This window comes from Pleurodeles waltl, chromosome 8 (assembly GCF_031143425.1).
Source record: "Pleurodeles waltl isolate 20211129_DDA chromosome 8, aPleWal1.hap1.20221129, whole genome shotgun sequence".
Taxonomy (NCBI): Eukaryota; Metazoa; Chordata; class Amphibia; order Caudata; family Salamandridae; genus Pleurodeles; species Pleurodeles waltl.
The window spans coordinates 424,628,503-424,644,655 of NC_090447.1; the positions used below are offsets into that span (position 1 = coordinate 424,628,503).

The 16,153-nt window shown below is 41.8% G+C and overlaps 1 protein-coding gene across 1 annotated transcript in view; it reads left to right on the forward strand.

Moving 5' to 3' along the window:
- Positions 1–16,153, forward strand: part of LOC138250008 (cohesin subunit SA-2-like) — a 434,120-nt gene that overhangs the window by 262,138 nt on the left and 155,829 nt on the right. The window contains exons 17-18 of the mRNA XM_069204310.1: positions 73–165; positions 3,993–4,082. Of these exons, the coding sequence (XP_069060411.1) occupies positions 73–165; positions 3,993–4,082 (183 nt within the window). The remainder of the gene's footprint in view (positions 1–72; positions 166–3,992; positions 4,083–16,153) is intronic.

Here is a 16,153-nt window from a genome sequence, read left to right on the forward strand (position 1 = left end):
TCTTCTTCCCCGCTCATTCATGCTGAAGCACAATGCCCTCTTGTAGTATAAATAAGTGCTTTTTGTCTGTAGGTACTATCTGCAAAGGAAAAGAAAGTGCATTCAGAAGACGTGACGAAAATTACTGAGCATTTCATTGTTGCACTTCCACAGCTCCTAGCAAAGGTATGGATTGACAACTGCTGCAAATAAGCGTGCAGTACTTTATCCTGAGTATTACTGAACTGTAAATTTAACAGTGCCTTTTAACATGATGCCGCTGCTTATTATCTGCCTCACATAACTCATCTCCACGTTGTGGGGAGGAAGTTGTTAAACAGGAGGAGGAATCGGCCTATGGTTGCCGTACTCCAATTGGTTACTGCCACTACAAAAGATGCCAAACGCCGGATCAGTGAAATCTTATCGTGAGCAGCAGCATACACAATGCACTGTAATATTTATCTGCTCCTTATTGTTTGCCTCATATGAGATTGCACCCGCTGTACTCCAAGAGCGGGGCAATCATTTTTTTATAGGCAAAGAAGTCAATTTTGGGTCATCGTGAATTGGCCACTATAAGACCGGCCAAAATGGTGTACCAGCTCAACCTTACCCCTGAGTGTTGCTGACTGAAGAGGAATTTACACAGTGCACTGCAATGTTTTTCTCCTTATTAGCCGCCTCCATATATGTCTTCTCGCATGGAAGAACCAAGAGCGGGGCTTTAAAATTGTCAGCTGGTGGAAGGACTTGGCCCTTTCCCACTGCACCCACGACTACAAAAGCAGACAACGGAGCAGCACAGCAGCGACCTGTGTATTGTGCACAAAGTGTAAAAAATGAACTGCCATCCGAAGAGCAGGGCACAGGCAATGCTGCCTTGGAGCCTGCAGGTGCTAGGATATTCAACTGCAAAGTACATTCTGTTTTTCCTTACATACCAAATGGTGACAGCTATATCCTATTTAAATTCATCAGCTAGGAGTTCTAACCCCGCAGGCGGCATCAAATCGAATATGCACTTTGTGAAAAATAGATCCCTCAATTTTAAGCTTCCCTCGAGCTCGCTCTCCGGACATATTACTCCTGTAAAGTTTAACAGTGGATTAGGGAATATGGATGTGAATTTGCTCGACTAGCCGAGAGACCCACCAGGCTATAATTTGAATGCTGCTAAAAGGGATTATCTGCGCCTCAAACAAGTGCTATCACCTAAATCCACTCAGGTGGCAGAAAAGTAAAACCTGAACACAGTCGTTATACATTTACAGGATGTCTCAGTTATAACTTCTGAAAAAGTACTAAGGAATGAGTATAATGATTAAAGGCTATTTGAAAATCGCAGTGTATGTAGATAAGAATTGATAAGGTATCTAATAGCTCAAAAATATCTGTAACACCTTAAAGCCTACTGCAGGCACATTACCATCCAGAGTTTGAATTACAAAAGCAGGCTGATTTGTTACAGACGGTAGCATTTGCCAAAGGAAGCAAATTGGTTAAAAGAGCTTCGGGTGAGGCACAAAGTAATTCATAACATGCTTTACTCTAAAGCTAAGAATGTTGCAAATGGTGCACAATTCAATATCTCAAAATGTAAAATAAATGTTGCTAAAGGTAGGCTTTGGGAGTATTGGGAGATGAGAAAGCAACTATTTTCCACATAAGTTTTTCGTTGTCGGAAGGGCCATTCAAATAGGCACAATGCAGTGGCTCTTCGGTGCACCAAGATAAAATGAATTAAAGGATCAGTAAAAGGGAGATCTTTATTTGATGAATGGAGGTAAACCAAACAAGGTTCTAAAATTAACATTTACCTGGTTGAAGGGATGGTGGGTTAGCGTGTGAGCTTTCTTCAGCCTGAAATCTAATAAAAGAAGATGCTATTTCAAAAACATTAATATTATGCCAAAATATCGTTCTTGAAAGGTTAACGGAAGGAAGAAGGCATGTTAAATAAGGAGCTACAAATGTTGCACAAATCACCCTGTAACTCATATCTAATTGGAAAAAACAAAATTTTTGACACAATATTTGATGGGTATTTCTTACTGCTAATTCGTCTCCTCTTGAATCTTCCCCGGTGCCAGACTGCATCTGGAAAGCACTGCATAGCTTGAGCATACCAACAGGTGGCGTAGTTAGATTCATCACAACTCCATCCTGCCTCTACATGTGATGTCACAGAGCCACATAGAGGCACCACGTTTGCGCATTCACAGATGTTCTTTTTCTGCTCTCTTTGATCCAGACCAAGAGCTCTGCTCCCAGCTTTATCAGGGTTTTAGCTTTCAGAGTGACCATGACGATGTGGAGGGATATCTCACCGTAAAACGACAGGGTTTAGGCTGCACTACACTTTCAGGAAGCAGATAGTGGTTATAGACATTCAGAGCGCCTGCCTTGGCATCTAACAAAACTCCAAGTTCTGTGACAGATACTCCCTCATGCATCCCAAGACCATGATTTGTAGATGTTGTTTGTTTAGAGTGAAAACAAGGCTAGAGCAAGCAAGCCAGTCAGAGGTTGGAAACTTTGTTGAACATTTCTTTTTAGTTTACTCTTCCTTGGAAGGGTTGTTCCTGAGTACAGCATTCTTACAAAAGAGGGGAGAGCGGACTCAGTATGCTCCATAGTTTGTCAGTTGAGACCAGATTGAAGGCAAGCGTAAAATCCAACAATGCCGCACACAGAGGAGAGGAGACCTCACCGGTTTAATCCTAAACGGTCGCTTAGTTTCTGCATTGTCAGACAGAGGAGCACTGGGAGTGCAAAAAGCTCTTTGTTGGATTCACTGGTGCAAAGCAAGGGAAGGTCATCCAGAAATTGACCTATACAGGTGAATTGTCCTTTGTATCTAGCTGTGCTAGGCTTGGACTGAAAAGGAGCATCTGGAGGGTCTTCGATCTCATTCCACCAGGGGGCAAGCAACCACTAGAGGTGTAGCAGTTTTATACATCTGGCAAGCTGCTACATGGATGTCTGTCTATACCTTCGGCGGGCATTAGTGTATTGGCTATTTTGCCTGCTTAGTCCTACAGACCATCTTGGTAAACAATCCTTCTCAGACACACCTCCTTTGTGAGGGCAGTGCTTTAGTACAGATTCAAGATATGAGGAATCTGTGGTTAGAAGTATCCATTAGAAGAATACATTATTTACTTTTGTAACACTCTTTCTGGTAGACTCTCACTGTTTGCCTTCCTCCCCTTCCAGAGGGGTGGACTTTTTTCAATAATAAGGTTCCGAGCTAGATTTTGCACACTGTTGATTCATCATTTGTCTGTTACTTTGCATTGGAGGGAACAGGAAAACTCTATGTACAAATTAACAGGAGTAGTGCATATATGTTGGTGTTATATCAGGATGCAAGGCTGAGTTGTGATGAAGGCTGACAGTGCTACCTGATGGTGTGTGGAAGCTATGCAGAGCTTTCTGGATCCAGTCTGGTACCTGGGGAGGTTCAAGTGGTGAGGAATCTATTGTTAGATATATTATCCACTAGAAAAATACATCACTGATGTGTTTATCAAACTCTTGCATTCATAACAGCGAACAGCATTGAATAATACACTGACTGCCCCAGTCGGGCAATATCCACTTCTAACATTGCAGATATATTTTCGAAAATATATATGGATTACAATTGAAACAATACGGGAATCTGTTTTTCGCAAACCTTATTGTGTATAGGGTTGGCCTGCTAAGTCTGTGGGTGCACACACACTTAATCAGGTAAGCCATCCCAACAAATTGCTGTGATCAAGACCTACAGGGTCGAAACACATCGGTCTGCATTTGTTCAAAATAAAGAATTCAAACTGCTTCAATGCTGGCCCATTCTTGCATCGTTGAATTTCTGGATGCAGCTTGCATATTTCTTTTATTATTGTGATTTTAAATCTTGTAGGATCATGTAACTGCATGATTTTAATTAACTACAAATAAAGCATTTTACTTCATTCATGGTTTGTTGCCATCCTGCTCACTATACTGTTTTTCATTTCTAGTTTTCAACAGATGCAGAAAAAGTGACAAGTCTGGTACAGATTCCTCAATATTTTGACTTGAATCTTTACAGAAGCCACCATCTAGAGAAGGTATGTACATGTATGGTACCTAACTTGGAGGTCTGAGTACAGTGTTAGAACTCTGATGGTATATACACATGTGGAAATTATGAATTTGCTTGATGATGCAAAATGTAGGTATAGTGCTCAGCAGGGCCTTTCCTGATTATTCAGGGTAGCATGGGAGCCATTAGGCTGGTTGGTTTTCAGTTAGCAACTTTGTTATGTCTTGTTCCTTTCTTCCACTGTAAAGTCTAATGTATCATGCATGATATTGCAAACTAGTTTGTCTTAGAGTTATCCTCCAAAGCGGTTTGTGTATTAGTTTCTTTTGACTGTTTTCTTGCACAAAAAGCAGTGTTGCTTGCACCGCGAGGAATGTCCTAAAATGGAGTATGCTGATGCAAATTAGCCCACCAATATGTGAAGATCTGTACAGGGGGAACCATCTTGTTTGGCGGTGACGCAAAGCTATTTAGTGTAATTCATACTATGTTCACATAACAACATTGAATGACTTAATTTATAATATTACATAAACGTCTTATGCTGATTGCATGCAACTGGAAAGTGTAATAGTGATAATTGGGGGGGAGGGCGCACTCAAGGAGAACATGAAACTGAACAGATTTTTAACACATTTATGTAAAAAAATAACATAAATATGATTTAGTGAATATGCATGTGCTGAAGTAAAGCAATCTCCACGGTAGTAGTAATAGTAAGTGAAGATAGTCTCACAAACCACTTTTCCTTCGTTGGGAGATCCAAGTTTTCAGGATGCTTTTAGGACGTGAGGGCTGGGTGATCTACATCACTTTGTGTGCAAGCTTGTATCAAAACTGAAATAAGACAATACATGCAGCCTTAAATTCTGGAAAAGCTAGCACTCATTCATTTTCGACTAATGCCAAAGGGGACTTTCTCCCTGATTCTCAGATGTTAAAAGGCAGGCACTGCCTCTCACAAGACAGCATGCTCTGCATAAGATTGCACATATTTCTAGCTTGTGCTCTGTGAATGACCTTAGCACTAATCAAACATGTGCAGCTCTCTTTATAAAATACTAATTTTCTCAGCCTCAAACTTCTAATTTGCCTATTTAAGTTCATTAAGAGATTATGGTACTGGGTGCGGCTTTGAGTTCTTCTCTACTCTGGAAACATGCTGCAACTTCTTCTCCGTAACTGTTTTCTCATGACTGCCCTAACTGCTACATTGGGATGATAAGTAAACCAACTAATGCAGTCCACCTCTAAGTGCTTCCATACACCCATCCGCACAAATGTAGAATCACTGGAAAGAGGTAGTAAGCACCTTTCATGTACACAATATGCATAACGTCTGTGCAGAAGAAACTTGAAGAATAAACTGACTTTATATACAGATGCCCCTCAGTACCTTTTTAAAAATTATAAATACAATCAACCAAGCAAGTGGTAACTCACCTTGGGGATAGTAATAGTCTGGGAACAGCGGTGCCTTGTCTCAAAGTTCTTCATCTCAATGGATAATATTTTAATGCGACATTGAACACACTGGTCAAAATGTTTTTGTGCAGGAAATCCTTCAAATATATGGTTGGAAAAGAAAGCGAGCTTGGAGGCCAGACAGATAGCCACAACATTCATGAGAATATTTTCTTCGGACAAAACCAGCTAGATAGGAAACAATGAAATGTCAGCCAGAATGTATCTGTGTCCTAGCCATTCTTTTTGGTTCCACCATCTGCACTAGTGCTGCCTAATGTGTGCTGGCACATCCCCCAGAGCTATTGCCAATCTGTGTTAGGGTTGGTTAAACTACCTTTTATTTGCACCTGCTTCCATAAGATTATAACAAGCATTTGCAATGCAACGGGTCTCACATTTCTCCGAGTTAGAGCTATTAGCAGTTGTAAACGCCCAACTGGACTTTTCTTGTCACATTAAATGGAAAACAAAAGAGCGCGATTGCACTGCTACAGTTCACTCGTAGTGAAACCTATCTGTAAAAGTGCAATCATCTACGTAACCGGCAAAAGTACGAGTAACTATGTAACAGACTCGATGTCATGGAAAGCGCTTGACTTCTGCCAAGCGAGATCAGCTGCGAACAAAGATAAAAAGTAGTCCACAAACCGGACGGAAAACAGCGAGCCTCGCATGTTTTCAGTACTTGAAATGAAAGCGAAAATAGGTGGAGAATGCTGAAGGTGCTTGCACATCAACAAATGTTTAAACAAATGTCCATCAGTAGTAGTCCTTTTCTTACAATACACTGACGCGATCGGCACAGCTTATTTTTTGCATCACGTATTAGGCTTATCATAGCCCTTGTTGCTACCTGTACTACATTTGATTGGCTCATCTTGAGCGACACTTCTGCTTCACATCTTTTATATGAACCTTCAGGACTCCAATTTAGTTTGCTTCATCCACATGTGTCCACATAGCTAAAGTCTTGACAAAGTCTTGAAGACGAAACACGTGTTGGCTGTTTTGCTCTTTTGGACTTGTATCATTTGGTCATCTAACTGGAAGTAAGACCTTTTGCTTTCACCGACAATAAATATCCGGTGTCACCTGCTTACCTGGGCTACGACTCAATCTTTGAATCGCCACTTGGATATACTACATAAATACTATACTTTGGGTGTGCCCTGGCCTTTGTGTTCTTATGTTTTCAGTACTGTGTTGCTGCACTCGAGGAGGGCTAACCACCGGAAAAGGCATGACGTATGCATGCCTTCCACTAATGAAAGCAAGCAGATTTTAACAGGCAAGCCCATGAACCAATGAAAGGCCACTAACGTGACATGGACGGGGCTCCGAGCCCTTTTCTAACTCCTAAAGTGTCTCGCAAGCAAAACGCATACGCAAGCGCATGCAACGCAGGCATTGACCCTAAAAAAGGAAAGCTTCAGTTCACACTTCAATGAAGAAATCATTTTTCTTGGTTTCATTTTGTCATCTGGGTCATTTGCATTCTTCAAAGCACTTGAAACTAATGTTCCATCCTACCTCATGTTCAGCAGTCAGGAAAGAGAGAACAATTCTCTAGGGTTCTGTAATAATCAGATGCCACATGTGTAAACATCGATGAACTGTCATAACAAAAACAACTTTTTGAAAACAGTGTGCTCCAGTCACCACACCTTGGGATACCCTGCAGTTTTTCTCCTTATTTGTAATACTGTAACATTTTGGCGCACAGGCATGAATAAGTATTATCCAGACAAGTACCAATCATGAATATCATATCCTTCATACTACGTAAAATAGAAAAATTGTTGCCACAAAATCAGTCCTAAAAAAACTTGATCTCTTCTGAATACACATGTACCACGTCAAGACACTTACCGGTTCTGTGAAGTAAAATACATGAATGTGTTAAATTTAGAATTACCCATACCTGATCATTATATATTAGTTGGTCACAATGTGATTTGAAGAGCAGACTCATAATTAGTGGTATGATGAAAGTAAAAAACTCAGAAAATGTTTTTACTAGAAGGCGTCACATATGATTTGATGAAGACCTCCAATGAAATCCCTTTGGGATACAGTGAGTAATATGTGACCTATAATAAAATACCTCTTAGTTTCAGAAGAAAACTTAATACCAGCATAGCATATCCAGGTCCACTTTACCCATACAGAATCCCTAAAACTAATCAGGTAAATGCAGCTTATATTTACCTGATGTTCATATAAACCATGGATATTGGTGTCCAGGACAACTATTGTTGTGTTATGTTGATTTGTATAGTACACTGTCACCCAGAACGGTATCCAGGTGCTGCACAGGTGTGAGTTTGGCCTTGCCTATGACAGTAGGGGACTACTCAGAGAGCCAGGTACTCATCTTCTCGCAGAACTCTAGAAAAGAAGAGGAGGCTCAGATGTGTAGCAGCAGGTCGTTTCAGGCTTTACGACTGATGTATGAGAATGCTCGGCTGGTGCTAGTTTTCCATATGCGTGGGATGTGTGCGAGTCTGAGTCCAGCTGACCGGAGATGTCTGGAGGGTTTGTGAAATGAGATGCAATTGTTTAGGTACGCTGGGCCAGTGCTGTGTAGTGCTTAGTAAGTGTGAGTGAGGAGTTTAAGCTCTGCTGTTTTGTGTATGGGTAGCCAGTGGAGCTCCTAGATGTCAGGTGAAATGTGACTGAGGCATGGAAGGTTGAGCATGATTCTAACCTCTATATTCTGGATAGTCCATAGTCTTCTAGTGAGTTGTTTTTTGATCATGGTATAGAGGGTGTTGCTTGTGATGAGGACATGAGTGATGTTTTTTTGGGTGCTGATAGGGAGCTATTGTAACATCTTCCTTAGCGCATTCAGGGCATGGAAGCATGGGGTAGTGATGATGTTGATCTGGCTGGCCATGTTCAGTTTGCTGTCAGTGACAACCCCCAAAGTTACTGGCTTGAAATTTGGGGTGGGCTCTAGTTCTGCTGACTAACATGTGGAGTCCCATGCTGAGGTGCTCTTACAGAAGATCATAACTTCGATCTTGTTGGTCGTCAGTTTTAGGCAGTTTGTCTTCATCCAATCAACAGTATTCTTCATGCAGGCTGCGAATCTGTTCCGTGAGACTAGTCCAAGAGAGAGAGAAATTGAGTGAAGTTGGCATAGGAGAGGATGTTGATGTTCTTGAGTGGATGATGCTTGAGAGGAGGATCATGTATTTTTTAAAGAGAGTCGGAATCAGGACTCCACAGATAATGATGCAGGCGTCCAAGGTGAAGAGAACTAGGCTGGCTGATTGAGTCCTGCCAGTCAGAAAAGAGCAGATCCGGGGGAGCGCGGTACCTTGGATCCCAATATCATGCAGGCATGGATGAGGATGGGGTGGGAAACGGTGTCAAATGCTATGGAGAGGTTCAGAAGGATGAGGGCCGCTATGTTGCCTTTGCCCAGGATCATGCCGATGTCATCTGTTGCAGTAAAGAGAGCTGTTTCAGTGCTGTTGTTGGGTCTGAAACCAGACTGTGTTGTGTTGAGGTGTTGGTGGTCGCTGAGATAGCCAGTGATGGTCTGTTGATGATTTTCTCTAAGCCCTTGGCCGGGTAGGATAGGAGAGAGAGTGGTCTGTATTTAGGGAATGTAGATGAGTCTGCTGAGGGTTTCTTCAGTAAGGGAAGGACTGTAGTGTGTTTTCAAGCATTGGGGAAGGTTGCAAATGTGATGAAGGTATACAGTATAGGTGTGAGCATGACACTGATGGGTTATAGTCCTCTGGAAAAGGTGTGTTGGGGGCATTGGTGCATTGGTGCCCTCGAGTGGATGGTCTCCAGGCTGGTGGCAGTTTCATCTGAAGTGATGGCAGGCCATGTGTTCAGCGCTGGTTCTTTGAATGTGATACCGAGCCATGTGGCAAGGGTGTCAGGTATGTTTGCAGGTTGAAGGTGCTGTGAGTTATATGTAGCTGCTGGTGAGGTGAAAGTTGTGGGATGGCAAATATGTTTGTGCCTGTGTTTGTGCTGATTTTGATGCAGTCTGCCAGGGTGGTGCTTTTAGTGGACTGGATCTGTTGGTGGCAGCGTCTCAGAGCATATTTGAATAATTTCTGTCTGCTTCTTCTTGGCTCATTCTACATATTTGCTTCGTCATCTTGAGTTTCTCCGTGTACCAGCGGGCTTCTGTTTCTTGTGGCTTTGCTGAGCTTGGTGGAGAGCAGGGAGTCGGTGCAGGAGTTGTTCCAGCTGTTAAATTTATTAATGGCTTCCGTAAGGCTGCTGCTGTGATCAGCCCGGTTGATGTTGAGAGCAGTGAGCCAGTCCTTGTCCAGTGCATTGTTCCAGTTTCTGGGGCTTCTCTGGCAGTTGTGTGTGTGTGTGTGTGTGTGTGTTGGAGTGGGAAGAGGATGCTGAACTTGATGAGGGCATGGTCTGTCCTGGCAATTGGTGTGGGCTAATTGACTAAGATAACAAAGTGGAAGAAAGTGAAAATGGGGTCAAGAAGGTGTCTGGCAATCTAAGTAGTTCAGTTTACTCGTTTGGAGGGTCCTTGAAGAGTGATATCAAGTTGGGGGTTGGAGTGGTCTTCCAGGTTGGACGTTCAAGTCTCTGAGGAGGATGTAGGTGCTTGTGTCAAGGATGAGGGGTGCAAAGAAGTCCGCAATAATGTCAGTGAAGATGGTGCATGCTTTTGGTGGTCTGTAGATGAGAGTGCTGCTCAGAGTGAAGGCATTTGTGGTGTGAAGTTTGAAGGACAGGTGTACCAAGTTGTTGAATGGCATGTCCCAGGGCATGGTACAGCTAATGGTTTGCTTGTGGATGATGCTGATCCCACCTCCGTTCTTGCTTAGTCTGTATTTCATTGTGATTTTGTAGATAGCAGGGGTGGCTGTGGTGATGTCTGGTGCTGATGCAGGGTTAAGCCAGCTCTCAGTCTCAGTCTCCTCAATTCTTCTCCTTCTTAGTTGCTTTGATTAATAATTAATTAACTGCGGACTTACTCCATATCTATCTTTTGTATGTTATATTTCACCATTGGAGCTCCTTAATTTAGACATTTGGCTGAACAGCGTTTATTAAGACAGACTCTGACTACCTAGTCAGTGCAATTTATGTATCCCAAACTACTAGGTTTGTTGGGTTGTGGCAAAAAATAATTTAGATCAGTAATGTCAAAAATAGCAATCTTATGAAATATTCTATAGGCCATTATGAACCAAATGTATTTGTGTTGTAGGGTGGGTCATTTGTTTTATCTATTACAAATTATAAATTATATTAATAGTTTCTGCTGTACATGTTAAAAAATCTATGTAAAGACAGACATTAGTTACTTGACTGGATGACCTATATATAAATAAAGTAGGCGTGGTGTGATTTTGCTTTGTTTTGTAAGTTGCAGAACATGGCTACAAATGTAATTTCAAGAAAATTAAAATTGCTTTTCTCATTGCCTTATTTTTAGGATACGGGTTATCAAAAGAGAACAAGAGCCTGCCATCAAATTTCTTGGAAGAATGTGCTTTTTTACAACCTCCAAACGCCTTTATAAAATGACGGCCCTTGTTAGATTTTTTTCAATTTTGGCAGAACATACAAAGCACATTATGCACAATGCATAAAACTATTATAATTTTATTCACCCAGATTTTTTCAGTGCACATTGGATATCAGAACATACACAAATTCTCAGATCACTACAGACTGACATGCTTGCACCAAGACACTTACACACAAATGTCACTTACACACAAATAAAACAAACTTGGTAATCCGTATAATTGTAGGTGCCATTGGTTGCATATGTGTCACATTCAGTGAGGGTGGCACAGTGCCGATTGCATATAAATCAATTTATGTTCTACTGTTGAATGCATTTTGCATCCACTGAAAAGTACTGGCTGCAGTTCAGATGGCTGTCATAAAGGAAAGGCATTTGGCTCAAGGGAAACACATAATTGTTGTTACTCGCGCCCCAGCCTGTATCACCAAGGGCAGCATTCCTAGCACGAAATCCTTACATCCTTGTTGAATACAATGGGCCACTTCCCTGACAGCAACTGATGTAGTCTATGTGTTTTACCCTACTTTACAAACTCAGGAATTTCACCAATATGAACAATATGCAATACTTTGAAAAGCCAATGGCCTTGCGGTGCCAGCGGTTTTAATCCTGGGGATTACGACTACCTCTTTGCCAGCTTTTGCATGGCTGGCGGAGATGGGGTGCACTTGCCATGGGCAGTGCAGGGGTCCCCATGGACAGCCCCATCGCGCATTTCAGTGCCCGAATTATGTGAGGTGAAAAGCGCAACTGGTGCTGTCGCCCCCGGTGCACTGCAGCATTACCGCCGACTCGATTACGAGCCAACGTCAATGTTGTGGTGAGTTTCTGTCCGCTGGCACAGCGGGAAACTCATAATAGGGCCGGTGGATGGAAAACCGGAGTTGCGGTTTTCTGTCAGAAAGAGTTTGGCGGGTGGCTTCTGCCGTCTGCCAAACTCGAAATGGGGCCCTAAGTCATCACCGTGTTCGAATACATGTTGTAGGGAATTTGTTGGCTATGAAGCAGCCAAATTTGCAGTTAAGACTGCAACTGTAACTGCAATTGCTCTTTCTAATACAAGGGTGGATGAAGATATCATGGCTGCTGTGATCAGCCCGGTTGATGTTGAGAGCAGTGAGACAGTCCTTTTCCATTGCATTGTTCCAGTTTCTGGGGCTTCTCTGGCAGTTGTGTGTGTGTGCGCGTGTCCTGGCCCAGTGGCGGCAGATGCACCATTTCATATACAGGAACAAAAAGACTTCCAGGATGAACACTGAATTCAGCTTTCTAAATGTTCTGCCACTGACGGAGTGAAGGAGCAACCAGCACCTTCCGGATAGATTGCAAAAGTTGGGGATCTAGTTCAAGAGAAGATTGCAGCAATGAAAGAATTTGGCCCATTATACTGTGCACTGAGGCCAGTTCTTGGCATTCACCTGTGATTTTGCAGCTGCTTGCTGTTTGTAAACACAAAAGGTTTGTCTCAATTGATCAACTAAAATTGCATCATGTGGCCAACTCTACACAGTGGGCACAAGGACTCTTAGGTAGTTCCCATGACTACAGGAAATACCTATACAAGTATTAAATAATACCAGTATTGTTTCACCCGCCTGGGGAGTGTGGAGAATTACATTTTGTTGATTCCTGTTACCATTTTAGATACAATCCATCCATCAGATGTGCGTTTACAGTTTGCCACTGCTGCTCCTAACAACAGAGTTGTTTATGACGAACCACCTTTGAAAGTATCTACAAGTTCTGCTTTGCCAACTGCGGCCCAAGTTTTTGCACAGACGGCTTCTGGTTACGTTGTTGATGTTCATGACTTTTCCTCTGATTCTTCTCATATTTCACAACATGGTATACGTGATTCACTCCTTTGGCTGAAATACACTTATCTGATTACCCCCCCCCCATGGTTTTATATTTGGATTGCTATTCCATTACTTTCCCTACATGTTTAGATTGGATTTGTGACTTTTTTTGTCTTGCTGATAAATGGATATTATCTCCCAGAACACTCTGCTGTGGAACTGGTAGCCGAGGTGTTGGAACCTCACTCGTCTTCACACAAATTGCGTGGAGACTTGTCCCTTGTGAACATTTCTGCTTTTCCATTGCTTGGTAGAATTGTTTGTTGTGAGGTTGCATATGATATTTTTGGTCCTACAGAAGCTCTGCAGATTCCTTATGTATTTAAGGTAGCGATGAGTGCTGTGTTTATCCCAGATTTTATTTCGGATGAGTGGGATGTAAAAACAGTTACTTCAATGCTCTCTGAGTTTGAATGATATACTGTATTTGAAAATGAGGATTTGTACCTTAACTATGCTAATTATGGAGAATGTTTTGTTACAATCACTATGCACATCATTATTTACATGGAGCTAGCATTGCACATACAATTTTCAGCTATACACAAAGGGAACATTGCCTGACTCCACCGTTGAGTAGCTCCAAAACATGTTTGGATCAGTTTGCTTATGTTTCTTGTCATAATCCTTTAGATCCAGCTTTGTTTATTGTAAATTTACCCAGTTGAACAAATGGTTGTCATGCAGGTTGTTTAAAACTTTTCACAGGGTTTAATTGCTAGCAAACCGGACCCTTATTATATACAGACTCGACACTCAGGAGTGATTACAATCTATAGCGTAGATAAGTTATTTCAGCAATGGTTGCGACATTCCACTTTGCAGTAAAATAACATCTTTCTCTCCTTTCTGATGGCATGGATTTGCAAGATTTCGTGTTGGGTTCTAGGTGGCCATGTTCTAAAAGACACAATGGTATTCAAGGTGAAAATATGAGTTCACATTGCATTCATTCCATTATCAACACAGCCAATGTTTTATTCAAATTAGTCTGATCTAATCTGGGAAAAACATTGGTTGATTTTGACAATGGAATGAATGCATTGTCAACTCGTGTTTTCACCTTGAATACCATTGTATCTTCTGCAATTGATATTTTATTGCACCATGGCAAAGTCAGCTTAGGTCAATTATGCAGTTGAACTAGACACTAGAAGTTTTAAAATCACACTGCGCGCTACTGAAATATCTGAACGCAACAGAATTGTTTTGGCTGTTTAATTTAGCATGTAGGCACCAATTAGCAATGAAGAAAGATGCTACCTATACCTTGTTAAATTTCGAGTGTGGTACACGTTTTTAAAACCGTTGAGTATGACTTTGTTAGCAGTTCCCAGACTGTATTTGGAGTGATTCCGTTCTTTATACAGTCTAATTTTCAGTGCATATGAAGGCATACCACTTGTGTTATTCCTGATCGGTGGTATTTTGTCCCTATTTTTGCTGCTTTGCTATAGATGTCCCACCTCGAAGCCAAATGGAGATGGAACTCCTGCACGTCTTGCTGTGTCGTGAACACATGATAAAGTTTTTTGGAGTTTCTTTGCTTGAGGAACTGAACGATAATTGATTCCTGTCTTTCAGACCGGTGTGGTTACGCTGTGTGCAGTCTATTTTCCGCTCTCTTTGGTGCCCTTTTGAGTGTATGCTTGTCATGTGTCTTCCTGTGCAATTGGTATAGTCTATTGACCTGGATCTGAAGATGCTTAAGACCCATTTAGGGGTTTGCCATTGCTTCAGGATTCTTTCTATGAGCCATTGGTTTTACTGAATGTGGATGCTACGCCTCCTGGATTCCTTGAAACTGGCTTTTTTAATGTGGAAACAATACAGGAGGCCACACTTTCATCGTGGGCCGAGGGTGATGACCATGTCTCTTTCTTCAGTTTAATAACAGAGGCCGTTGTTGTTCTGTCACCTACAGATGCTGGTTCTATTCTGGATCCCATTAACACTGAGAATGTGGAAAACATAATGGAAGCGTTTGATTTTTAATTTAGCCCTTGTTTTGAGAAAATTGTTTTTCTTTATTATATACATTTTAAAGTGTATTTTAATTGCTGATTTTAGACTGGCTTCTGTTTGCTTTGATTGGCTAGGTTAACAAGTTATTATAGGGTTTGCCATGTATTGTTAGTTTTATTAGGAGGCTTTGTCTCTTCATAGCCAAGGGGAGGGTGTAATGAGGCCTTCTTGAACCCGGTTTAGTTCTCCATTGTAGATCTTCATTTTACGTGTTTTAGTCTGGTGTCGTTTTAGCAATACTGTTTTACATGTTTTATACTTGCACAATATTATTCTGAGAAGATGCTGTACATGCTGCTTATTTTCAGTAAGCCATTCTGTTCAAGCCTAGGAACATAGAACAAGATATTATATTGCTTGTATTACTCCTTTGGAGCAGCTCCTAAAATCTGGACAAATCATTGCATCAGAGCTGCGCCTCTAACTCAGTGTGGCTTTGATTATATAAACGGTTCACTGGCCTACAGCACTCCGGCCGTGACTGCTCTGGAACAGATCCTTGTTCGATATGCTGATGCTGACCTCTCAACTTGCAGAGAAGGATTGCCGATTCCACTTCAGATTGTCTCCCTGGCTCAGATTTCCAGGTATGGGGGCCCAGGCTATCCTCTGAGATCTGGCAGAGGGTACACCCAGTATGCTGTCAGAGTGTAGAGAGTGATAGGTAGGCATATATATGTAGAAATATAATCCCATAAGGTTGCCATGGTTGGATTGTTTATCCTTTTCACCATGTTAGTAATTCTGGTTACAATGCTTTGTTTCGTCTGCCTTATATTTGCAGATCATTCTTTCTGTGCAAGAATACGATTGTTTTATTAAAGGCTTGAAAACCTTAATTTGAATCTGTCTTAAGTTCACCCTGAGCATGCATGAGTAAACAACGCAAAGGTAGCATCTGCTTCCTTGGGGATCCGAGTGCCCATGTGCAAGATTACCAGAATCACCTGCCACCCCAGGACGGTTAGGGGTTCAGGTGATGTCCTGTGAGCTAGCTAGGAATTGGGCCGACATCTCCTGTTGGTGTGGAAGGACTCATTCCCTACATTCAGAAGTTCTGTCGTCCTAACACAGTCCTACCTTTTCAGTAGGAACTGTATAACATATGCATATGTGGGCTTTTCTGTAATACCGATCGCACTGACACACATTTAGCACCAGTACTATCATGAGAAGGCACTCCCTCATTTACTGGAGTCCATGACAGAGCCA